The sequence below is a fragment of the Haemaphysalis longicornis genome, unplaced genomic scaffold (genome assembly GCF_048455015.1).
Source record: "Haemaphysalis longicornis isolate Haplotype H1 unplaced genomic scaffold, Haemaphysalis longicornis Haplotype H1 scaffold_7, whole genome shotgun sequence".
Classification (NCBI taxonomy): Eukaryota; Metazoa; Arthropoda; class Arachnida; order Ixodida; family Ixodidae; genus Haemaphysalis; species Haemaphysalis longicornis.
The window spans coordinates 32,347,786-32,373,953 of NW_027526422.1; the positions used below are offsets into that span (position 1 = coordinate 32,347,786).

The 26,168-nt window shown below is 46.5% G+C and overlaps 2 protein-coding genes across 2 annotated transcripts in view; one reads left to right on the forward strand and one right to left on the reverse strand.

Moving 5' to 3' along the window:
* Positions 1-741: 741 nt before the first annotated feature.
* LOC144145123 (inhibitor of Bruton tyrosine kinase) lies at positions 742-4,913 on the reverse strand. Its single transcript, XM_077676628.1, has one exon. The coding sequence runs from the start codon at positions 4,486-4,488 to the stop codon at positions 961-963; it is 3,528 nt and encodes a 1,175-aa protein (XP_077532754.1). The 5' UTR covers positions 4,489-4,913; the 3' UTR covers positions 742-960.
* Positions 4,914-5,120: 207 nt separating this feature from the next.
* Positions 5,121-26,168, forward strand: part of LOC144145125 (BCAS3 microtubule associated cell migration factor-like) — a 44,768-nt gene continuing 23,720 nt past the window's right edge. The window contains exons 1-15 of the mRNA XM_077676631.1: positions 5,121-5,322; positions 5,982-6,036; positions 12,848-12,923; positions 14,402-14,487; positions 15,643-15,721; positions 16,853-16,916; positions 17,969-18,076; positions 19,757-19,833; positions 19,952-20,028; positions 20,779-20,862; positions 21,372-21,839; positions 22,671-22,764; positions 23,268-23,414; positions 23,513-23,782; positions 24,729-24,885. Of these exons, the coding sequence (XP_077532757.1) occupies positions 5,252-5,322; positions 5,982-6,036; positions 12,848-12,923; positions 14,402-14,487; positions 15,643-15,721; positions 16,853-16,916; positions 17,969-18,076; positions 19,757-19,833; positions 19,952-20,028; positions 20,779-20,862; positions 21,372-21,839; positions 22,671-22,764; positions 23,268-23,414; positions 23,513-23,782; positions 24,729-24,885 (1,913 nt within the window). The 5' untranslated portion in view covers positions 5,121-5,251. The remainder of the gene's footprint in view (positions 5,323-5,981; positions 6,037-12,847; positions 12,924-14,401; positions 14,488-15,642; positions 15,722-16,852; positions 16,917-17,968; positions 18,077-19,756; positions 19,834-19,951; positions 20,029-20,778; positions 20,863-21,371; positions 21,840-22,670; positions 22,765-23,267; positions 23,415-23,512; positions 23,783-24,728; positions 24,886-26,168) is intronic.

Below are 26,168 nucleotides of genomic sequence, written 5' to 3' on the forward strand. Positions count from 1 at the left end.
GGGCAGAATGTATTGATTCATCTGTTCTCCTCATAGCTTCCCAAAAATGAGTAATAACACAGTGAGCACACGATACCATCGGGCCTACTTTTCAGCATTTCTCCTGTCAGTAAAATTTCTCTCTTGTCAAACAGCACACATGCTTTGTAATCGTTGACTGCATCACTGAAGACACGGCCGTCATGTTTGTCTTAGCTCTGCCAATACATCCTGCAGTACTCTCCTTGGTCAAATCACTGACCACTGCCTGGGTCATCGCTTCATGGACTTCACTGCCATTGCCTAATGAACCAAACTTTCATAATTTGGACGTGAATTGCACTTAATCAAGTTGTCTCTTTCAATAAGCAACCTTCATATTTTTGTCTCAAAGTCTGCCCGTATGAGCTGAACAGTAGAGGTATGCTAGACAACTGTAAATAACACGAAGGAAACAAAAACAAGGTAGAAGTGTAAATACAGCTTCCACGTTGTTTATTGGATCCCACAGCCTGCACATGCAGTGTAGTGGAAAAGAGATGCACTGTGGAGGCCTTTTAGGGCCCGGCGAAGCTTTTTAAGTTACGAAAGCATCTTATTCTAGCTTGGAATTCGACATAGTTCGGAAGTTGTAGCAGAACATTCAGCTACAACTGCCGCACCTGGAGAGAATACACTCTCGCATGTCCTTCACCAAACCCATAGCTCTTTTCACAGACTCATGTTCTGCATTAGCTCCAGAAACAAACACACACAGAAGCATTTACTCTTTTTTAAAGCTTTACCCACAAAAAAGAAAGAAGAAATCTGCACGCATAAAGGTGTGCTTTTAAAGTCCACCTGTAAAATAGCATTACTAGCAGACATTTTGCCTGCTCAGTCCCAATCATGCAGGGTGTAGGAGTGAGCAGCTTGTTCGGGGCTGTTCTTCAAACAAAGCACAATTTTCTGCTTCTTACGAGCCTCTTGTGCTCATAAAATTCACTGTTTCTTCTTCCACACCGGGGCAGCGTAAGTATCTGGCAAGATTCTGAAAGCGGTAATCCTCTCCTCTGGGTTGTCTTCAGCATTGTACAACTTCAGCAGCTCCTCAATCGCTTTGTCTTCCACGTTTATGATGTGAAGTGCCTTGGGCTTCACCTTCACAAGATTTTGAATTTTTTGTTCTTCAAACCTGAGTATGTCAATCATCCTTGGCGTGTCTTCGGGTGGCGAAGATGGGCCTGGGAAGCTGTCTTCATTAAAGCATAGGCCAGGAGGGGATGAAGCCGGGGCCATCTGCGATGCATTTTGAAACCAGGGGCAGTTGGACGGAGGCACCTTGGGTGCCGGTATGATGGCCGGGGAAGTGACCTTCAGTTGCTTTCTCTGCTTCTGGGACAACTTCACCATTGGCCGCACAGCTTCGGTGGGTTTGCCGTCCTTGGACAGTTTGCAATCGCCTGCCATAACTTCGTTGAGACTCGGAAACGTGAAGGCTGACACAGCTGGAGGAGACACAGCACCTTCGGAAACCGTTCTCGTTTTTTTCTCCGCCAGTTTAATGGGGGAATCGTTCCCGGATGGCAAACGTTGGCGGGGCTCTGGTGAAGCTCCCACCTTGACAGCAGCATTACCACTTGGCTTTGCAGAATCACCGGAACCAGAAAGGGAAGCCCGAACTTCTTCGACGGGTTTAGTTGGCGATGTAGCAAGGCCATTAGGTGCAGAGCCTTCAGAGGTCCTCCTTGGCGTAATTTTTCGCCTCGCTTTGCTTTTTGCATCAGGTGCAGTGCAGGCAAAGAACTCAGTGTGATCGAACAAAGCACCGTAGTCACCTTGGATCTTTTCAATGTCTTCCTTGCTGGGGCCGTTCATGTACGGTGTTATGACACGCCTCGACATGGCAGGCACCATCTCCTTGTAGCTTGACGCAAGGTCTTCAGCCGCAGCATCGCTGAGGGAATCCAAGGAGCACTCCAGTATGGCCGGGAGATTGATGCACATGAACTGCACACACAGCGTTTTCAGCTGGTCTGCATTATACATGCAGCCTATTTCCAAAAGGTCGGCGGCATTCTTCAGGGTCACCATGTCCGCAAGAGTAGCTTCACACATCTCTTTCAGCCGCGTTGCCAGCAGCTGGTCAGCACACACCAGCACTTGGCAGAGGAATTCAACGTCCCTCGAGTGCTTGAGCCTGGAGACATCATCAGTGTACAAATACTCCAGGATAACCTCGAGGACTTTCGACGATATGGGTAGAGACAGCTTGCGGCTTGAAAACTCCGCCCAGCCAAAAGAGAGCATGCTGTGGAAGTACTCCAGTCTGGCCACCAGGATGCAGCGGTGGCAGGGGAAGCTCACATTGTCGCTAGACACCAAAGTGACATCACACAACGTCTCGAACTTGTTCCGGAAAAAACGGTACTTTGCCATCGGCGGCGCACTTCCCAGCTCCACACTGTTGTTCTTGATGCTCGCCTTGTTGAGACAATCTCTGAGGGCGTGGACTCCGAGCTTCTTGCTTGCATCCAGCACCTCTTTTAGAAATGCATTGGTAATTCTCTTGTTCAGACTGTACCTATTTGACAGTCCTACGACAACGTGATTGCTTTCGCATTCAAGGATGTTGCAGCTGTTAGTATACATGAAGCACAGGATCTCTTCAAATGCCTTCGTCGTTACATTGTCAATAATGTGTACCCCTGAAGACTCTTGCTCGCTCACAACTTTGCAGAAGTAGTCGCTCCGAGACGCCAATACGTAACGATGCAAGTGGTACAAGTTGCCTTTCACTTTGACTACAATGTCGTGTGCGACGTCTCCAGCATCCGCTGACTCCAGAAGCTGCATCATGTGTTTCTGAAACTCCGAGTACCCAATGCTTGGCTCGTACAACAGCCCCACCTTGGGGTGGCTTTGGAGCACGGCAAAGCTCTCTCCACCCGAGCTGCAAGTGATTTTCGTTGCCCTATTAACTGAGTGAAGTCTCTTCAAATTGACCAGCTCACAGTCCTTCCTCTCCAGCAGCTTGACCAAGCTGGAGGCATTGGGAGACGGCAGGGTTGTTTTCTTTGTTGGGGGAGTGCTTTCGGGTGCTTTCTTCACTTCCTTCTTGTTCGCAACCGTTCCCAGAAACCCTTCGCCGCTCTTCGAAACAAGACCCATGCTTCTTGTGCTTAGACAGACGTCCACAATTGTGGGCTGCAGCTGAACATTGAAGAGGCAGCGCGTGAGAGAGAGGCTGGACGACTGCCACAGATACAGCTTTCCAGATTTGGTCAGCATCGCCACCTTGAGTGTCTGCTTCTCCCCTTCCGCACTGCCAACGGCTTCACTGGGGTCATCGATTGTTCCGCCGACAACGCAGAGCTGTTTGATTTCAAGCTGCTTGGAAGCTATCTTGCGGCATTTGTACTCCTGGCAGACAAATATGTCGCCCTTTTTTGTAGCACAGACGATAGCGCCATCAGAAGACACAACGTGGCTGAACCTTATGTCGGGGTGGCTAAAGGTGGAGATCTGTCTCGGTGTTGTCTGCAGTCGCTCTCCTTTTGGATGCCCCAGCTGCCCAGCATTGAGACCAAAAGTGTACAAGCCGTCTTCCGTGTAAATGACGCTGTGGTACTTGGCTGCGCAGACTCCCACGGCCTTTTTGTCCTTGAGGAATTTCATTGAAATCGCCCTGGGAGACAGCACCTGGGGAGGTGGCGGGATGAGGCCCAGTTGGTGGTGAGTGTTCAACCCACACGTCAGGACTTGCCCGTCTTCCATGAGCACTACTGTGTGGTCTTGCCCGGAAGCTATATCGACACACCTCGTCTTGTTCAACTTCGAAAGTGGAAGCTGTGTGACACTCAACGTGGTCTTCTCCGAATTAAGACCAAGCCGGCCTCCCAGTCCGTGCCCGCAAACGTAGACGTCGCCAGCGTTTGTCAGAAAAACGGAGTGAAACTTCTGCATCTCGACCTTCTGAACGGCGATGCCGTCGCGGCGAAACGATTCCAAGATTTCTGGATCCTTCGGCGACTGTTCGCTGGCGAGCCCCAAGGTGAAGTTTTTGTTAGAGCCCCATACGTAGACCTCGCATGGATCAGAAGGCGCGTACTCGATGTAGGGAAGTCTGTCACGCACCGCCAGGTCCAGAGCTGTCAAGCCCTCGAAGTCTGACACGGTGACACTGGCGCCGTGCTGAAGTAGGGCTTTGGCACACTGCAGGTGTCCGTAGAAGACAGCCCGGTGCAAAGCCGTCCATCCGGACTCGCGATCGCGCGAGTCGACGTCGGCGTGACATTGCTCAAGCAACCAATTGACGAGTTCCACCTTGCCCACCGACGCGGCTACGTGGAGCGCTGTCCGCCCGATTGGGTCAGTGACAGCCCAGAAGTTGTGGCACAGGTAACGGCAGTACGTTTGAACCTCGGGGACAGTCCCTTTGGTGATGGATGCAAGGACAAGGTCAGCGTGCACCGACGACCTGCACCGCGCAGTGCAGTCGGGTGCGAACTGCAGGATGACGCCATCCATGGCTGTTTTTTCAGCGCTGCTACGATCGTCTTGCGACACAAGACAGCACTTCACTGGCGCTAGTTCAAAGGTGGTGGAAGAGGGGGCTTCATGCAGGCGAGCGATCACACCACAACGTCCATCGTCCTACAGGGCCCCCCCACCACACACAGCACCCATAATGGTTGAATCTACGTGGCTATTCCATGTTGAAGGGCTCGACGGTATCGACGAACAGGGAGGACGACAGCTGCTGGCAGGCAAAAGCAGGCGTCACACCACCGAATGCAGACATGATGGTTATCTCAAATGCTTCAGCATGCAACAAACGGTATCACCTTCCACTTCTGCAAACAGAAACGAAAAAATAGCAGCGCAGCCGAAAAACCTCGCGAGCCTGCGATACCAGCGATACGCCAATCAGACGAAGGCGTAGGCCCTAAACCTGCTAAGCCTTTCGTAGCGCTGCAGGCCGGATTCAAAATGAACAATTTAGAAAACGTAACTATGTTTATTTAAAAGTGGAATAATAATAAATATATGCGGGTAGAAAAATAAAATTTATGAATGGATGTTAACAATTTTGAACGCGTTTTTTAGCTGTTGCTAAACGCCCTTTTTCAGGCCTACACAGCTGCTGGGAGATAGGTGTGACGTCAGTGTTCAGCTGATGTTTGTAAACAAGATGGAGACATCTGTGCGGAAGATCATTTGATATTTCTTCTGATTTTGTGCGAACAACTAGCCAGTCGTATGACAAAATTGGATCTCATTTGCCAGCGACATGGCAGCGGAGTCTCACAGGCGCGGTGTCAAGCCGTGCGGTCTTGTGGTGCGGCCACAAGCCGTGATCAAGTACGTACTCTTGAGAACAATACACCGAAATACGCAGTACTCGCTCTTGACAGTGAAATCAGGTGCATGTGCGCGTTTTCCTGGGGAAAAGAGGTTTAAAATATATTTCGAAGCCCTTTCACGTTGCATTTACACCATAGCAAAGCCAGAAACCTGACCTTGCGCCCGATTACTTAGTACTGTTCTCAAGCTCACTTTGTCTGCTTTGCCTTTTATGCAACATCCGGTAATGCCTAACCCTAAAAACTGTGAAGCATTTAATGAGAAGACTGGAGCCTGTGCTGCATCTGTTTTAGTAACGCCGTGCAAAACCATATCCGAAAAGCCCTGGAAGAGGTTCTCTGGCAGCAGTGATCGTGAAACGGCGCTTGACTTTCGTTGTTTCCGGGGCCCCATTCAAACGAAAACTTGACCTTCGTTTGCATGCATCGTCTGCGGCTGAGCACCTTAACAACAACAAACACGCTTGTGTCTATTCGCGTTTGCGTTAAACATCGCTGTAAATCATCGTGCCTAGCGAGACTGATTTATTTCTGGTAATAAAGAGCCCAGGAATTACAAATTGTGTTTCGGTGGCGACGCTTAGTCACCCTTGGTAACACCCTTACGTCGCACGGAGCGAACGATTTTTAATTGGTTTGCGTTAATTTGCTTTGCAGTGACAAGTCCTACATGGGCAGTGTCGTTGATCTGATCAATGAAGTCATTCCTCAAGTAAGTGAAAGAGCATAAATCACGCGTTGTGGGAATTAATTGACACCGACCGAAAAGTGCATTGCGACATACCCCTCTTCTGCAAAAGTTTTGTGCTTTTTTTTATTTTGTGCCTTGAGCTTTATTACGTCACGCCTTCAACTTAAAAGAGCTTTCAAACCATGGTTTGCTTTATTTTTGTATTCGCTCTCCTGCATTATACCTTTAATTGGCATTAAAAAAAGTGCACGCGAAGTACGCATTTTCCACTCGGCTGTTTTCACAATTCGGTCATACGACCCAGAACAATGCCAGTTCAGGAAGTCACATGAAGGGTTAATTATGTGTCTTGTATAGGCACACATCCTTATGTAAGAAAAGCGAGGTGCTGTTATAGATAACGTTGTGTGTTGAGCGATAAGGCATGTTCGTGCTTGCACAATGGTTAGCGTCCGTTATTAGCTTTGAGGCTGATCCTTGCTTTGTTTTATGCAGAAAAATACCACAACATCAGAAAGTACTGAAATGTACCTGGCTGTATAACGGTGCTTTTTTTTTTTTATTTCATCCGAAAAAAGTATTTGCTAGCACCAATAAAAGCATGACCGAATCTTTGTGAAAAACCCGATTTGAAGATGCTGATGATGGCATTTCATTACTTCATTAGTGTGCAGTGCTAGAAAAATCTATGTGACACTGTAGCTTATTTGGTATTGGTAATTTTTGTTTTGCTCTTGGCACCTACTGGGTACACCGAAAAGCTGTTTCACATGGAAGTATTATTACTAGATATTGTTGACATGACTTGGGGTTCTGTAAATACTGCTAGATCCATCTGCGTGTGTTGCAGTAGACCCTGATGACACCCTGCTAACTATTGATTGATTGTATGGTATTAACACGCCGACACAATGCAGGCGATGAGGCGCACCGTAGTGGAGGGCTGTGGATTAATTTCGACAACCTGGGGATCTTTAAAATGCGCCAAAATCTCGTACACACAGGCATTTTTGCTTTTCACCTCCATCAGAAAAGTGGCCGCCGCTACCCTGCTAAATAGTTTACGCAGAAAGGCATGTCTGAAGATAAAATCCCAGTACTGCTTAAACTGGCTACAAGCGTTCATATACAGTGTGTCTGACCTAAGATCATGTTTTAAAATAATGAGCGAAAACAAAAAAAAAAAAACATAACTCTGAAGATGCCGAGTACTATGTCTGTATTTTTTCTTTGTAGTTTGTAATATTATTTTTTTGTTTCTTCATTTTTGTGAAAGGTACGCTGAAGTGTTCAAACAAATCGGTATATGTCGGCAGATTCGAGTGTCACCAATATATATATTCCACTTGCAGCAGCGGCAGCAATTGCTTATTAATGCAGGAAATGCCAGATGCAGAATAACGGTTATCGTCACCTCATACATTTCCTGCACTACTATTTGCAGCATCACAAATCGCGAGTGGTGAAACAGCAATTGTAGAGCTTGTCTCTACGTTTTTCTGAAACAAACACTTTGACAGGGACATGTAAACGTAAAATATATGTATAGGTGGCCCTTTGTGGAGCATGTGCTTTTTGAGAGAGACAGACCTCAGGTTACAGACATTATGAAATGGGTGCCTCAACATAAATGAAAGGGTTTCTGTCAGTCACAATTTCATTAAAACGTTTCTTTTTTGCGGTACTCAGTGCAGTCAAAGGTGCTTGCGGGTTAATGGAAGAGCCTATTGTACCTACCTGCCACTAGTACCACTTATATACAAATACAATGTCCAGCGGAAAAAGTAAGGAATTAGCTTATCTGGCTATGCTGCTGGAAATCAACGCCCGCATGCGTTTTCTACACCTTTTCCCAAGGGGCAGTACCTCAGTGGAAAGTTTTTTCAGCAAAGCTTGGAAGTGGGCAAGTTATTTTTTGGGTATATTGAAGCGTAACGTGTGCTGCGCTACACAAAATGTACGACAGATAGAAAGGACAAAAACAGACGAAGTCGAGTTCAAACTATCAACTTTTTATTATCATGAAAGGAAGGATTATATATGACATAAAACGAAATAAAACACACACAAAAGAAAACCTTCTTGATAAATTCAAGACGGGACAGGACATCAACTCATGGTATATGAAGCGCCGAAAGGCGGATGGAATAGGCGCTAACACACTCTCTCCCATAGGGTTGCATCAAGGGGTGTGTCTTGATGGCTGACACACACACAAAAAAAATCCTTTCTGATGGGCTCCCAATCCTTGTGGCAAAAATGAAAGGCAACCAGAACAGGCTTTCAAGCAATGCTGATGCTTGAGTGAAGTTGAGAAAAAAGCCCTGGCTCACTTTGTGCACATTGTGACGGGCTCTTTAATGGCAGCTTTAGTGATTTAGTTTCCAGCAAACGTGTTATCGTTGGCCATCAAACAAAGGCCGGGTTAGCCATGAAATGCGTGATCTAATTTTATTTAAAACAAGTTATTTAGCCTTTAGTGTCCCTTTAAGTAATAAGCAAGCATTAAAGTTGGCTTTTTGTGTTTACAGATTGAGAGTTGTAAATTTTGCGTGCACAAAATTTGAATGGGTTCAGACCAAACCTCCTTAGTTCAGACAAACACCTGATGCAGCAGTTTCCTCAAAAATTTATTTTATGCTGATGTCTTTAGGAGATTTCACTATGATGCCAGAAATCTAGCACCACAATATTCCCTAGTTCAAGATATCATTACAAAGTCTTTTTTAATTGTTCATGCTTTTTCTTTATATTTTGAAATCCTGCAAATCTAGAAAGCTGGCTCCGGTTTGCATGGGTTAATTATCTTATCTACACTAATTAATTGATAAAAACAGTAAATACATGAGGTGCTGCACCCATCAATGAATGGTTGTCGGTTATGCTGCTGCAAAAAGGTGAAATTGTGCGCATTAAATGGGAAATTTATTTTCCCTTTTACTTAGGTAAGGCATTGGGTACACAGATCTGTTACCAGCTGGGAAAAACCAGAAATTATGAGGGAAGCGGTCGTAAAGTTGACGAAGTTGAGGGGATCAACGAGAATGACCTAGTGAGCTGGCATTTATGGGAGTACTGACGTTGACAAACATGACGTGCCGTTGCTAAACGAGGTCAGGAAGCCTCTTACGTGGCTGCTGCTCTTTTATTTCTAACTATTTATATTTTCCCCTCCTTTATGTCACAACAACGCAGGAAACTTTTAGGAATTGGACATCATTTAAAGCAGCTCTTCATGGTTGGCTGGTTTGAAGCAGCAGAGGCAGTCACAAACAAAAATATTTCAAAAATATCAGGTTCCTGAATGTGTGCCAGAAACCATGGCAACGCCAGAGTCCTTCAATAGACTCTGGTAACGCCTAAAGTTAATGTCGTTTACAAAAAAAAGAAAAAAAAAACATACCACCAATATGCTACACAGAGGCGTATAGAAGCGCAGCAAAGACAAGGACAGGAACACAGACAACGACACACAGGGCGCTAACTTCCAACTTTAATGACACAAATAACCCAACCACCACATATGTTGTCTTTGCTGCGCTTCTATGTGCCGCTATGTACCAATTCGCCCAAACCAATACTCTCATGCTACACAGAGCAGTTTGATTCAGTTTTGGTATACGTGTGCTGTGTTCAGTGGCTATCTAATTATTACAACTGCAGTAGCCGCATTTATTGGAGGAGCCAATGTTTGAAGTTCTTCGAATGGGTTGCCAGTGCTTACTTATTTGTGTGCATAGAAAGCCCTCATTGCTTGCGACAAGTGGCAAAACAATCACATTCCGGGAAGAACATTGCTTGTTGCATGTATTTTACTGTCAAGCACAGCGAGCAAGGGATACTCGTCAGTTGTACTAGCACCTCATGACTTAAGTCACCTGATTGACTACACACCAACCGTTTATGTATACCCTGTTGAACCCTTAGTGACAAAATGCTTGAGAAAGGTATAAATTTCTTCGTTTTGGTCAGTGTCTAAATGTACTGGGAGATGAGTCTAGCCTATTGTCCTCCCAGCAGTGTCAAGATCAGTGACTTTGTCATGGTGTGCCCAGTGAGCCATTAAACAAACATTCGTGAGTGTATGTAACCGGCTGTGGATGAGCAATGAGGGATGCGGCCAGTAGCAGTTTGGTTATTCAGTGTTTATGCGTCTGTCAAAAAGCAAAATTCGTTAGCAGTGGAAAAAACGCACTCCAAGATGACATGCTCCAACTTAACATGTGCACACCAGCTACCTTGCAAAAGAGCTGTGCACTCAGGCCGCATGCAACCGTCTTTTTACAATTTGCATACATATATACACACATACATGCATACAAGAGGGAGAGAGAGAAATTTAAAAGGAAGGAAAAAAAGAAAAGAACTAGGAAAGAAAAACACCCATAAATAGTCATGATGGTGCTTAGGCGTGCTTCGGACAGTACTAATAACTGAAAAGGGCTGGAACACGTGGAACAGTGTTGCACAAGCTGAGAGTGAGCATGGGACGACAGTACGGTGCTCATGTTTTACCCTAAGTGCGTGGAAAACATTGACCAATGGCAGCTGATCTTTGCTGAAGGATGCAACGGTGGGCTGTAGATGTAGCCAACGCATTGACAGCACAGAAATGCAGTACAAAAGGCGGTGCCGATTCAAAGTAGGCACAGGAAATGAGTCGCCTATTGTGCTGTGTACAGGCCCAGTAACATGGGAGCATTATAATAGCGCCGTACTCGCGCATTGACGTCAGCACATGTAGTATGCACTGTCGTGCACTATAGCGGAGAGAGTGATTAACCCCCTGGCAGCCACCGTAATCATGGCGTCTGCCGTACATCCCAGGCCTAACCCCACAGGACTGGCTTCAAACAAGGCTTGCCTTCACTATTCCTGACCATTAAATTGGATACAAACAACGATTGGCAAAGCCAGTACTGTTTTTTTTTTTTTTTTTGCATGAAAACCCATTTTTCAACCTGGCAAGAAACATGTAGGAAATACATCGAGCTTCGTTCTTACTACCACCTCTATCAACCAACCAGTTGTTCGTTTGTACGCGTGGGAGGAACTGGTTTCTGCGCACAGTGATTTGATTGGCACAGACTTCGGTGTAACAAGCGCATAGCACTGCATGCAGCATACACCGTAGTACATACTGTATTTACTTGCGTAATAATCGCGCTTTTCTTTTTCTTTATTTTTTTCAAATAATTTTATGCAAATTTAGGGGTGCGTTCATTACGCAGGGTAAATTTTTCGCAGTGTTTTCATGAATTAATGAAATGCAGTGTTTTCATGAATTGGGGAACGCATCGGAACGAGTTTGCTTTGAGATAAGAACAGTTCGACCAATAAGTGGCTGCCACTGTCACAGTGCAGGACATCAAAACAGACATGGCTTCCCATGCAGCAACCTGAGTGCGTTTTTTTCTTTGTCTTGTGAGTACATTCTGTGCATTTAGTGAGAGAAATTTCTTCCTCATCAATATTAAACGCATACTGGCCGATATCACTAATAACGGCAAGTCTGCCACAATAACGTAGCCAGGTCATCTTCGAAAGGGAAGGAAACAGAGTTACACACGACCATCATCAGGTAGACTTGGCACACATACGACATACTGCTGCGGCTAATTCAGGGTGTGCTCGCTGCGCGGGACAATAAAAAGAAATTGAACTTTGACGACAAACTTCAGGGATGCAATCATTACGCGAGTGCAATCTTTATGCAAGTAAATACAGTAAATTTTACGCATGCTTACGCTGAGCTACGTCGATGCGTGCGTCATCGATTTTACGCGTCCATGTGGTTCGGCCTTAATTGTGAGCTTGTGTTTGTATTCAGCTGAGGTGACCTTGGCCATATGATCTCATATGACTGTGTGAGTTTATTTATTGTCTTCATATCATGCTTCATTGTCCCTTTTTGGGTACATGGCTCAGAACTTACGCAGGGACTGGCAGTGTCACATTAATAAGGGGGCATTGCCATGACCTAGGCAAAACATTTTGCTGATTCTCCTACATAAAACAGCCGGGGTACACACAACAATTCTGTTTTCAGTCTTCTCTTGTTTAGCACATTTTGGATGTATGCATTGTCAATAATTTTGTGCCCATTGGCCACTCATGGGTCATAGCCTCTGGGGCATGCTGTCCATTAACTCAGCGATGCGGTGATGTTACCCTCTTAGTAAAATGTTTAAGACATATTAAGTGCGGAGCACTTTAGGGGCTCGCCTTGTCGTCTTAGCTCGCTCGCTGGACCGAAGTAGATCTGCACACGGTGTTCTGTCGTCACGGCGTAACCGAGACGCTTTGAAAGCCAAGCAGTTTATGTAGTCCTGAGCGTTCGAAACTCGTGAACCGCTGGCACTTGTCATACATCTCCCCGTTGTTCAGCTCAAAGAAAAATGTAGGTACATTTGAGGTAAATTATATGTGAACACAGGCAGTACTTGCGTTCATTTAGTTAGGAACACTCGTTGGGTTGGTTTTTGCCATAGTAAGCAAAAAAAAGTGGCAGTGCAACGTGGGCACGTGCGGAAGGAAAAGCAAGCACAAAAATAAGGGTTGGTTTTTGCAATAGTAAGCAAAAAAAAAAAAGTGGCAGTGCAACGCCGGCACATGCAGGAGGAAAAGCAAGCACAAAAAGAACAGAACTCCCGCCGACGCAGTTTCAGGCAGGGGGCACGCGAGCACTGCGAAGGCAGGAAACTTGAAATGCATTGGGCGGTAGCAGTGAGCGGATGGCTGCACCACAGCCCATTGTGGCGATTCACTGGTCTGCACTTCCGACAGCTTTCACATTGAGTGAAATGGCTTTAATTTTTTCTTTTCATTTCAGGCATATACACAAACATCAAAAGCGGAAGAAAAAGAAGCTGTTCAATGGGTGCGATTTGCATATACAGAAGTAAACGGTAAGTGCTAAGTAAAAAGAGTGATACCCCTGTCAAACGTGCCTATTTAAGTGCACTTCCGCCGAGTGCACTCGGGCTTCCCAACTGACAGTTAGGCTGCGCGCTGCTAAACGAAGAAATAAAGTGCCCTTGGCCGTGATGTCAGTGACGATAGCCGGCGTAAATATTACGCAAAATTACTTGAAATTCCCCTCTTTATCACGTGAGAAATAATGTAAACATTTCATTGTGTTTGCATTGTTAAAAATCGCAATCGGCGAAACAGAGTCGGGACGGCGACTGAGCACCAGCGCTGATATCTTCACTGTTATTCACTGCGCAGTGAATGACAGCAGCATTATTGTTTGGAGGAAATTATCTGAAAGCGTTGAATACAACAGAAATAGGCTGAAGCACGAACACAATCACAGGGCCACAAGAAACCACCTAGGAGAACGGCTGCCATGGAGCAAAACACCCACCAGGCGGCGCTAGCACGTTGTTGAGAGAGAGGTTATTTTCTTATTTTTCGTCGCTGCTTCAATTTTTGTAAAAGTAAATAAGCAATTTATCCCTAATTAACTTTTAACGTTACTTATTATCATCTAAACGCTCACGGTTTTATGTTAATTTTTCAGATTTTCGGACTTCTGTTCACGAGATTACTTGCTCGGCGAGCTGATCCCGGTAAAGTGTGTTTGGGGACCACACTCAGCTTAAAGTGCGTTCCTTGTAAAGTGTCATTCGCGTTTGCCGTTTAGCTGCTCCTGAATGACATTTTAGCTGAGTGCACTCTGTGTAAGTGCACTTAAATAGGCACGTTTGACAGGGGTATGACATACTGCCTTTATGCAAATTGCACAGAAATTTTGATAGCAGCTTTCACCATGGGGCTCCTGTCAGACAAAGTGGTCTCATTATGAGAATGCAGCGGACTTCCGGTAAAAATTGTCCGATGGAAATTCATTTATGGTGTGTTTTCAGCTGTATTGGGTAGTTCAGCCAGTGTGAGCCTTTACTCCATTGTTTAGTGCAACACTTAGTTTATTCACAGCATGTTGTTATTGCCACCTCTGCCGTGATTTTTCGTCACTGTTGTCTAGCAGAAGAATACTTCTCTCCCTGGAATTTGTACCAAATTTCACTGTGTACTTACGAGGTTAAGATGGGCCCTAGTGGAAACGTGCTTGTTCTTGGCATTCAGGGCCGACATTAGCATTCTATGTTTAGCAAATGCGGATTCAGTACTGAAAACTTGTGGGTTATCATAATACGGTGAGAATTTTCAAGTGGTCTGCTATTGTTGTACTACAGCACTCACCATGGGTTAATATTTAAGAAATGGGTTAATATCTAAGAAAAGACTTGTTATCATGTCTGTGGGAATTACTTCATGCGATAGGCTTGGTGGTGGTTTCTGCTGCATGTCAGTGGTGAAATGAGGGGAGCCTGAAAAGCAACACTGTGACTGATGGGTCCTTTTTTTTTATTATTTGTAGATGGCAGCAGAGACTGCAGTGGAACGGCCGCACCACTTCTACTTGTGGTTGGTTATATGAATGGAGTCCAGGTGTGGTGTGTGTCGGTACGTAACAACCTGTGTATGTGGCAGACTGTTCTTTGGGCAAGAATGCTCTATCGGGGTTGATCGTGTGAGGGGCACAATGTGTGTTAATGTTGACGGAAAGTTTCCAAATTGGTTTTGCCACACCTGTTCTGCCATTCCGTGCATTTTCAGAGCAGTGTTGCATTTGCCTGCCTGTTTTCAGCTCTGCAGTTTTTAAGTCATATGTTGGGTCCGTGATGATGCATATTCGTGGCTAGTTTGGCCTTAAAAGGATGGTGGTGGAGGCTTTGATGAGCAAACTGTGCGACACTTCATTTTCTTTGCACAATTGTAACGGCTCTGTCGCGTTTTGCCTTCGACTTCACTTAAAGGCCAACTGCACTCAAAATTTCAACATCTTAAAGGCACTATTTTTGTATATTCTGCTGAAAAAGAAAGCAAGATGCAAAATACAACAGCTGAAATATGCGCGTGGACGCCACAAGTGGTCAGTGAAAATCGGCGATTTTGAAACCGAAATCGAGGGGAGCGCGGCCATTAAAGTGACGTTGCAGCCATCCAGCGAGCTGCCGGACGGTTAGCAGCTCAGGAGCAAGCCTGCGCACAAGCTGCACGCACGCACTAGGCAGAAATTGGGTGAAGCATGTGCAGCACAGCTCAACCGGCTGTCCAGCTGCGTGGCCGGCCAGATGAACAAGCCCTGAACAGCCGGAGTGTCACATACATGTCATGGCTGTTTACGCCATCCGCTGGCAGGTGCAGCGTCGTCTGTGGCTGAGCTTTTTTGAAATGCTTTTGACTGCTTAACGGGTCATTTAACGGGGCTACCACTCGTGTCCCAGCTGATTTGGTGGTACTTACTAAGCAATAAAAATAAATTTGGTCGAGGTGAAATTCGAGTGCAGTAGGCCCTTAACACAATCATGTTACCCTGTGTCCCTTATTTTTAGGTTGTTTCAATCGAAGGCTGAATTGGTCTAGATGAAATTTAGTGGCACAAGGTACAGAAGTACTTTATTAGCTGCATTATTGAATGCTGTCTATCGGTCTCTTCACAAATTATATGCAACTTCAAAATCCAGTGCTTTTTTTTCTGTGCATGGGATTTTTATCGTATTTAAGACTTCTTCAGAAAAAGCTTACAGGTCTGCCAAACACGCTCTTTTGTTGCAGGCTAATGGTGAAGCACAGGAAGTTTTGTCTTGGAGGCAGGGGCCTGTGAGAGCACTGAACATTCTGCCAGCACCTGACAGTAAGTCGTGTGAACACCTAGGAAAAATCCCGTTAGATTTTTTCTGAGGCTCATGCTGTTCTCTTTACAAATAGAAAATAAATTCCTTTTATCCTTAAGCTACACAGCAAGGAATGCTCAAGGTGGGATGCTTTTTGGGTACTATTGCATACTTGCTGATACTGTGCGGGGTGTAGGTATGGTGGCACAGCGCTTCTTTCGCCGCAACACGCCAGCTATGGCTAAACCATTCTGCTACTAGGCGCGGGGTCGGGCGTTTGAGTCTCAGTCATGGTTGTAGCTGTTGTGGTCATGGTTGCATTGTTATGGAATCCAAATACAAAAGCTCCCATCTGTGTGAGGTCCTCGCTTGCATTAAATGAAAGCTTCAGGTGGTTGAAGTAATTTATAGACTGTCAGCACAGCACAGGTGTAGGCTTGACACTTTTGAGTCCGAATTTAGAAATGAACATGCCGGCCTCATTAACTGTCTTGGCTTTTCATCAAATGCATCCAGCGTGGGTAGCCGAAACAGTGGTTCTTCCGGTGATCTTTGCATTAACTTCTTTCCACTGCATTCTAGCTTCTGTCCTGGGATTTGTTTATTTTGATTGAATCGAGTTGTTTATGGTTACCTATCTTATGCAGTATGGTACATTGCAAACTAAGATTACTATAATGAAGGAGGTCTAAGTGAGATCTATCTTGTTTGTTAGTGAATATGCAAAGTTAGATTACTTATGACAGCTAGCGATGGATGGATGGCTAGCATCAAGAGTACTGTTATTATGCAGATGAAAAATTACAAGCACATCATTTTATTCTACAGTTTGTACTTGCCTTTTGTACCTGTGGTGGTACATGGAAACATACACATCGTTGCTTAGAACTGCATGTGGCCTGTGTATCGCAACTACTACCTTCAGAAGGCAGTAGCCGTACGGGTTACTTGCCCACATTTATGTTTATTTTCTGATTTGAAACATTTTGGAGCGAGACGCTGGTTTGAAGATTACAATGTGAATAGGAAAAAAGGGCGCTTTCAAATGTCCTGTTTACTTCATCAGCTAGGGGCTTGTATGCTGGTTGAAATGGTCGTTTCTGATTGTGACTTTCCCCTCACCCTGTTTTTGTTCTCTTCTGCTTTTGCAGGCAGTTGTGGCAATGACTCGTTTGCGTCAAAGAGACCTCTCGTCGCTCTTTGCGACAGCTCCAGGTAAAAGCTCTTGGAAATGTGCAAAACTTTGCTGGCATGTTTCTTAGAACGTAAGAGTTTTCACAGCCTTAATATTTTGTGGCTTAGGCAACAGTTTGGACCAAACTAATATCCTTTGTGGGCAGGTAATAATATGCAAAACACGTGTGTCTGTGGGTCAGGGCCAAGCCAGAAATTTTTTTGGAAGGGGTTAAGGTTTGTCCGAAAAGGGGAGTTTTGCCAAAAGTCTCGCGTATGTGTGGGCTGGAAAAAATTTCGCGGGGAGGAGGGTTGAGACTCCCAAACCCCACCCTTGCTACGTCCCTGATGTGGGTTTCTGCAAGACTGCTCCTATTAGCGGGATACGAACCTTCACCATTTTTTTTATAAACTGTTAGCACTTGTGAACACACCGAGCCAAACTTGCAAACTTGCACAAACTATATGGGCACCAGGCAGCTCGCTCAGGTTTATGTAGATCTTGAAACCATCCGACATAATGCAAAGTAGCACATATAGGGTAAGGGTTAAATTTGGGTTTTTATACTGTCGGTACCTGCATAGTAATAGAATAAGCAGGTTTCCGAGTATTTTATTTGTTCATTTAAATGAATGCTAAATAGGTATATTAATGTTATTGCTTCCAAAATTATCTTTTACTTTGTTTATCTAATGTAATTGCACATGTTGGTGGCAATTTCAGTAATTTGCAAAATCTCCGTGCACTAAAAGCAGGCAAAGTGATACCCACAGCAATAGTTGGCAAATGTTCACTCAGGTTTGTTCATGCCCAAGGGAATGCAGCGTAATAGTGTGTTAATGTTTTTTTTTTTTTTTAAGACTGCGAGGTTGAATTACACAGTCAATTATGGGGGGTATATTTTTCCGTTGTTGTCGTTGAGGGCACAACATAGGGTGCATGCGAGTTGTATGCCAGGGTGGATTATATGTGCGAGAATATAATATTTGTTGGGGGCTGTGGTATGTGCTTTTTTCCTACATTGATGTCTGTGGTATGTGCTTTTTTTCTACATTGATATCTTTTTTTTTTTCCCTCTTCCATGTCCTACCAGTCCTGGGCAGCAGTTTTGTTCTGTAAGCATCGTTTCCTTGAAGACCATGGATCAAGTTCACAACATCAGGTTTAAGGAGCCCATCAATGAGATTCGTTCAAATAAAAGGTAAATGGCCCCCTCTAGAGATCGTATCATAGACGTGAACGTGTAGACTCTGGTTTCTAATGAACCAGGGGCGGAATTCTGAGTTTTTTTCCATTTCATGCTGGTTTCAAAGTGTCAGTTTTGAGCGAGCCCTGGTTGACTGAAAGCAGACGGTCATGTGTGACACAGCACAAGCAAGGCAAGGCATCACTTTCTGCGCACGTCATTGGTCAGAGGCCTTGCAAGGACAACTACGTCACGACTGAAATGGGCATTTTAAGTGCAGAGCACTTTAGGGGCTCGCCTTGTCGTCGTAGCTCGCTCGCTGGACCCAAGTAGAGCCACACGGCATTCTATCGTAGCAGCTGTCGTCACTGCGTAACCCAGAGGCTTCGAAAGCCAAGTGGTTTATATAGTCATAAGCGCCCAAAACTCGTGAACCGCTGGCGCTTGTCATATGTCTCCCCGTTGTTTAGTGCAAAGAAAACTGCAGGTACACTTAAAGGGACTCTGCAACACTTGCCATCGACTACTAGTACTGTATTTTGGGAGAAAGTCTATTTTCCCAGAAATCTCCTCCCGCAAGAATTACGAAAATCCGTTCACAATTAACGAAACTACGCGCGATGAGAAATCGCGCATAATCGTTCCCTCTCAACTCGAACGCGGACAAGGCGACGAAAGCTGCGCGCTCTCTCCCGGACAGGGGGGCGGCTCGCGGCGTTCTCTTCGGCGGCCTTCGATATATCACATGCCGGGTAGTTTTCTCCTTTTCTCCGCAACGCGGAGGGGCCTATTTCCGGTTTGGTGCCACAAAAAAGCAGGCATTGGTGCCTGCTCGCAAGTGCGCGCTCGGGCTGGTAGGGCGTTTTTGAAGCAATAAACGTTTGTAGTCGAGTGGTCCCGTTGAAAGGGAAGTATTGAGCTCATCACTCAAACTCCGCGCGCACTCAAAACACAAAATAAACGGCAAAACTGTGCCTACAGGTTCAGACATAGAAGAGGTTCGTACACAGCGATGACGACGACGGAAATGGGAGAATCTAGCCGCGAAGTTGACCAGTGACAGCCGATCGGGCAGCCATGGCCTATGTGACGTCCCTTAGGCCATGCATAATGAGGACAACTGAAGAGAGAGCGGTTTGTTTTTCCACATCTTTCACATCGATTTGCGCGCTCACCGCTTCACGTGCACGTGTAATATTTGGCTCGGGTATTCCTGGCAGTGTAATCTAAATGTCGCGCAGGTTTACTTGCACTGCTCAAAGAGTGTTGCAGGGTCCCTTTAAGGCAAAATATACGTAATTAACCGACAACACCCGGGTTCATTTAGTTAGGAACGACCGTTGGGTTGGTTTTTACAATAGTAAGCAAAAACAAGTGGCAGTACAACGCCGGCGCATGCGGGAGGAAAAACAAGCATAAAAAGAACAGAACTCCCGCTGGCGCAGTTTCAGGCAGGGGGTGCGCGAGCACTGTGAAGGCGGGAAATTTGAATTGCATTGGGCGGTAGCAGTGAGTGTATAATGGCGCTACAGCACATTATGGCGAATCACTGCTCTGCACTTCCGACAGCTTTCACATTGAGTGGAACAGGTTTAATTTTTAAAACGGATATAGCTCATAATTCCGCCCCTGAAGCAAAATTTTCTCTTACCAGTGTCCACTTTGCTGAAATATAAAAAACAATTTTGTCTGCAGGGTCCTGGTCGTCACCTTCCAAGACAAGATTTTCGTATACAATGCCTGCACATTTAAAGAACGCTTTTGTATCACCGGTAAGACCTTTCTAGCCTAGTAAAGCATGTAAGGCAACTCACTTTTATCTTGTTGTAAACTCCGAGTTTGTTTCATTGTTGTTCTTTTTTTTCCTTAAATTTTGTTTCAAATGTGCAGGTTGCTTTCCTGTGTCGGGGCCAAATGTCAACCCAATTGCGCTACATACTCGATGGCTGGCGTTTGCGGACAAAGCGGTAAGGAGTTGCTATAGAAAATTTTCGATCCATTCTTTGTCTATCTAAGCCATGTGTACTGTTGAGTGTGTCTGCGGACAAAGAGGTAAGCAGCTGCAATAGAAGAGACCCACTCTTTGTCTTTCTAAGCCCTGTGTGCTGTTCTGTGTCTCTAGTTTGACTTTTTGCTGTCACTGGTATGTTCACCTTTTTCTATAAGCTCACCGGCTCATGCAAGCTATAAAGTTTATGAACAGCATTGCTTAGATCAGCTGAAAAAACCACCAGATACACTCACGGTGACATGAAATGAAAAGCTTAACAAAGGCTTAGTCCTTTGGGTTCATTGTATGAAAATTATTTTTAAGCTAACTGGAAAGCAATGTCGAAATTATTTTCTATTCAATATGCTGAATTTTTGGGCAATGTTGAGGCTCTATTTCTTGGAAAATAGCAAGAATGCTCAGTTTTTGACTCGAGCAGGAAGGCAATAATCATTCCACCTGCAATGTTGTGCAATTTTCGTTGCCATAAAGAGCAAAACAAATGTCGTGATTGATTCACAGTAACTCGAGACCAGCTAGCTTCCCCCCCTCCTTCCCCCCGCATAGCTTCCTCTCCATTGCCACAGAAAGTTGTCCCCGAGTATAGTTGCCAAAAGGTTCATGCTTGTTGAGAGTGTGTTTCCATAATTCTAGAAGGTACGTGTGGAAGGCTGTTGGAGCGTTGTTGTGCCTTGTTGCCTGAGGGACCCTGTGTGCTCTGTTGCAGCTTTTCCCAGTGCACCAGACAAGAGGTGGAGTCGCTGGCGAAGGCACGCAGTCTTACACTGCAACAGTCATACACGCTGCCAAGGTGGGCCGTGCACTCTACCACGTTACTTGAATAGCAGTTGATTAATAAGCTGTGTGTGGGCCTTGCACTGCAATCTTCTGTGTGTCGGCAGTGCGGGCTTTCCTGCAATTGCTCTCATGCCCTCTTTCCCACGCTGCGTGCACAACGCTGTAGGCACATACCCATTGATGGGAATGCTGTCACCTGTTAAGTACCTTTCAGATAATTGGCCGAGTGCAGCCATTCTGAGCATGGGATGCATTCAGTTTTACGTGAAGGCGCAGCTGTATTTTGGTCATTGAAGCAGGGAGCAAGGCCACGGCTATGGTAGGGGGCGAAGGAAATCCCTCCATCCTGAAAAATACCTGGGATGCACGAGGAGGTGCAAAATAACAGAGGAGGAAACTCAGGGCTTTATATGTAAGAGAAAAGGATTGACGGGACAGACGAGTGCCTGCCAACTGTGTTGGAACAATCCTTGTACGAACTCACTGAGAGAGTGCTTACAACCCTGCCCGTGCCCCGCCCAGACGCTGAGCAAGGGCCTGTCCTTCTTTGGCGAGACGGTGGCGTCGAGCCTGACGGGCCACAAGGTGCCGTCGGCAAGCACGGCTTCCAAGAAGGACTGTCACCGGCTTGGGGCCGGCGGGGCCCTGGGCGGTGCCCTGGGCGGCGCCGGCCTGGCCGGAGGCGGTGCTGCGTCAGCGGCCGCCTGCCCCGGGGTGGTGTCGGTGGTGGACGTCCTGGGGGTGCTGTCATCGGCCGTGTTCAGCACCGAGGAGGACGCCGAGCCCGAGGGCCTCGTGGCCCACTTCCCCGCGCACCACGGGGAGCCCCTGTCGGCGCTGCACTTCGACCCCAGCGGGGTGCTGCTGTTCACAGCTGACCGGCTGGGCCACAATTTCCACCTGTTCCACCTGCAGCCCCACCCGGGGGGCCCCACCTTTGGCAGCGTCCAGCACCTGTACACCCTGCACCGGGGAGACACCACCGCCAAGGTACGGGTGGGGCGGGGCTCTCTTGCATGCATCCCTTCTCTGGAAATTGGGGAAGGTCACTGGGATCGACCAGTAGTGGCTAGTTGCTGCAGGGTACTGCTGCAATGCCCTGCTGTCCCTGCTTCGAAATAGTGTCAGGGCGGCTGTTGAAGGGGGGGAACGAAACGACCCATTGAAGCACAGTGTCATGGATGGTGTGACTTCATCTGCTTCTACTTCTGTGTGCAAACTCTGCATTATGGCGGTTGGTTGGGGTGTATGCTTCTTCACCAGAGAAGTGAAGCATTGCTTTTTGCTCACCTCAAGTGAGGGCTGTGGCAGGTGACATGTGAGGCTACGCTTCGGTGCTTGTAAACCGTGCATTTGACCTTGTTGGTATTGCTAGAATGGGAAAATGTTGGTTCAGCTCAATTCGAGTGAGCTCGGCTACTTGTTCATGTTTTAGATTGCGGCTCTTAAGTGCCCGCTACTGTGGTTTTGCGTCGTCTCACGCTGTTGGCCTTGTTGTAACCGAGAGAACGAAGAGGACACTGAAGGTAGAGTGAGCAGGAAAGCGCAAAAGGGGAGTACGGTGAAAGTGTGAAGGGAGCGGCAGTATGCCAAGGGTACCTTGCGAGTTGTGTTCCCCAGCGGCGACACGCTACGAAATAATGCCAGGGTAGTGTACGCCGTTGTGCATTCGCTGATGACATGATCACTTCGTGAGATGCAGCAGCTATGCGCCATCGCCGAGAACACTGCATTTTGTGCTGCGCTCAAAGTTCGCATTAGAGAGTATCGTAATTGTCGGCCAATTTTTCAATTGGCATGCATTTTTTCTTCCCCTTGCAGATCCAGGATGTGGCATTCTCACTGGACAGCAGGTGGATAGCAGTGAGCACACTGAGGGGCACCACTCACATATTCCCTATTACCCCCTATGGAGGTGAGCTTCCTACACCCATCGTGCTGTCTAGCGTAACGGCCGTGGTAATATTGTTGCAGCGATATGGTTAACAGTGGATTTACGGAGGACAGGAGCAATTCTTTTAGAACTTCTTAATTTTTTTCTTCCTTGTAATTTTGGCTGCTTATGAAGATGTGTAAATAGGTTAGAAAGAAGTATTGATGTTGGCTGAATGCACGAAATGGTGCTTTTCAAATGTGGTTTTACTTATGCATATGTGCAAAAATATGGTAAGTCTGGTGGCTTAAGCCCTCGTCACGGTAAACCGGTGTGTGAAAAAAGAAGAAAGAAATGAAACAGACAGACATAATTGCTTTCCTGTTGGCAATCAGGAAGGAGTAGGGATGACTTTTTTCATTGGTGTAGATAAGCATTGTGGCAAGGGTTACTACCCTTGCCCTCGGGCAACTACCTGCGGACAGGGAGCCCTGTCGTTCAATTGAGACCTTGTTCCCTCTCTCCCTCCCTGTTCTGCTGTGCAGGCCCGATCACGCGACGGACCCACACCTCCCCGCGAGTTGTGAACAGGCTGAGCAGGTTTCACAAGAGCGCGGGTCTGGAAGAGATTCAGTCCGCCCCTTCCACTGGCCGCAACAGCCCCGTGCTTTCGGGAAGCCCCAGCTCTTCAAGTGCGTCCGCCCTCCTTCTTCCCTCGCCAGCCTCGCTCTCTCGGCCGAGAAGAAGAAGAACCGGTGAGGCTAACGTGCCCTGTGGTGCTGCTGTGCAGGCTCGTCAGGCAGCAGCCTGGAGAAGTACGCCTCGGGTGGCGGCGGCCTGCGGCGGCTGGGTCCCCAGCCCACGCTGGTGTCCCCGCTGGCGCAGATCAAGCAGGGGGCGGCCTTCTCGGTGGCCGGCATCGGGGCCCCCCAGAGCAGCCCCCCGCGGGGACGCCGCCCCTCGGGCCCCGCCACCAAGGAGGCGTTCAGCATAGCGGCCGCCTTCGCCCCGCCCCGCGCCTGGCTCGTGGGCAGCCCCAGCACCGCCCGTGACAAGAAAGGTGCGCACACGGGGAGTCTGGAAGGGGGAGGGGGCACGACTATCTTTGCTTATGCAGAGTTGCACTGAGGGGGGTCATTTGCAAGAATAGCATGTTATTTGTTCGTCGTGAATAACTACATAAAACAAACCAAATTTTGGTAAAAGAAATTGGTTGCATGAGCGCAGTTACGTCCCCTGCGCTTATGTCGTTTGTTTCTTCTTTCGTAGTTTTTTTTTTATGTACAATTTTTTACAACTAACTCGTAACGACTCGCTCCGTTGGTGTTCTTCTAAGCAGCGTTATCTGCGCCTCGCTAAAAACAATGTCTCTACATCCAGACGTCACATCAACATCACCATCACTGTTATCTTTTACTCTTGAAAGGAGCACTTGAAAAAAGTGGAGAAGAAAGTTTGTTTTTCTCTTCTTTCTGTGGTCTTGGGTAGCTGCTGGCCACTCTTTTCGAGAGGGGAAAGCTTAGGCTGCATCCCCCAAGTAGCCTTAAATGGTAGCTAGCGACACTGCCGTGCAGCAAAGCCACTCAAAGATGGCGGAAATTCAACTGAATTTGCGATTTCTCAAGTTGCCACGAGTTACTCAGACGGGTTCCTTTCGTACTAACTTCTTGTTCGTATTTTCTTAGGATAGGATATTAAAAAATGGTAGTGAAAAATTTAGAAAAGAAGATCGATATTTTCTTTACCCGCATCCCCCTCTCCCCTAAATTGTTTATTAGGCTTGATGACGAGCCTCTGACACTGCACTTGTGTAATACCCTGGTGCTGAAATGCAAGCTTCTTTATCTTCAAGACTGTGAACTCCCTCTCTGTCTCTCATTCTGTATGTGACACGTGCTGTAATGGGAAGAGCAGAGCAGAAATATTACTCTCCCCCTTTCGTTTTCAAGTCCTCATGAGGTCTCAGTGGCATGTCCGTGTTGCCGTCCCGTTCCTACTGAATGCAGAGAAAAACCCGGTGGACTCCCTCTTTATCATGACCTGCACCGGTGCCCTGACCGAGTACATCATTGACCCACGGCCCAGCTCTGCCCTGAACAAAGTCACCGAGGACTCGCCCATCGAGCTGGACGTCACTGCATACGCCCAGTGGAACCTGCTCAGGTGGGTTATTTAGCAGGGAGGCAAAGCGTACGTTATTGACTTCCTATGATGCGCACAGAATGCCTTAGGCTGTGGATTAAGTAAGGAGTAATTGACGAAGGTAAAGCTCTTGGCAGTGAAAAAGCCAGTGGTTAAATTGGCCCTCAGTTGCTCCTCACACATACCACATGATTCCGTATGCATTTTTAGTCCCTTGTTGATAAGTTGTACACAAATCACTATGAACAGTAATAGCTCACTGTAAATCAAATCACATACTATTTTCTATAATAGATATCCTTGCCTTAAGGGGGCACACTAGTCTTGGGGACTTTTTTTTTTTTTTTTTTGCTGTGCAGCCAATTTTGATGTGACTTTATGGGCTTGTTCAGTTTTTTTAGCCGATTTTAAATATCTAGTTAGTTTTGATGTAAGCTGAGTAGTTTCCGAGATAATATAAAATCTTCTTTTTTTGTTCTTGAGAACAATAGGAAATAATTAATCAAGCAATGCATGAATAGATACCAGTAGTTATGGAGAAGGCAATGTTGAAAGCAGTTTTTTTTTTGTTTGGCAATCACATGCAACTTTGTATCAATTCAAACTTCTAGGTTTGATGTACTCTAGCTAACCAATTTTAAATAACACTAATTTAACAATCGTTAACATTTAAGAATGATGCTTAAAAAACTGCTTTTTTTTTTTGGCAGTTTTTTGTTCCCAAGGGCCCGTGTGCCCCCGTAACCCTTTCAGGGTCACTGACGTACATATTACGTCCTCTGCAAACACCTTCAAAATGGTCAATAATGTATATGTACGTCATCGCTTGTATGTTTAAAAAGCGCGCCTATTTCGTTAGCTTCTCTTTCTTGGCATGTGCTGCCACACTGCGGAAATACGTCAAATTATTTTCTTGCGCCGATGGCTCCCTCTTTTTATTTTAGATGCGATGGCATCTCATTCACTCGCCTTGTCCCTCCATACGGCGTTGTCGTTGTCCGTCCACACCCCTCCCCCATTCTCCTAGCCGTGCGAGCTGCGCTCTCCGCCGCTCACTCCCTCTCCGCCGCTCACCCCCTCTCCTCTCCGATAGCGAACACTCTCCCGCGAGGGGCATTGGATTGGATTCGATTGGATTGGATTAAAGTGGATTGGGTTGGATTGTGTTGCATCATAGCCGCGCCACGTTGCATCATAGCCGCGGCAGGGGGTTCACGGCACGTTTAACGCGATGGGAGAATCAACCTAACGGAAACAACAACGGAACCCCCTATGCGTCGCATGTACACGGGTTCCCGCGAGGG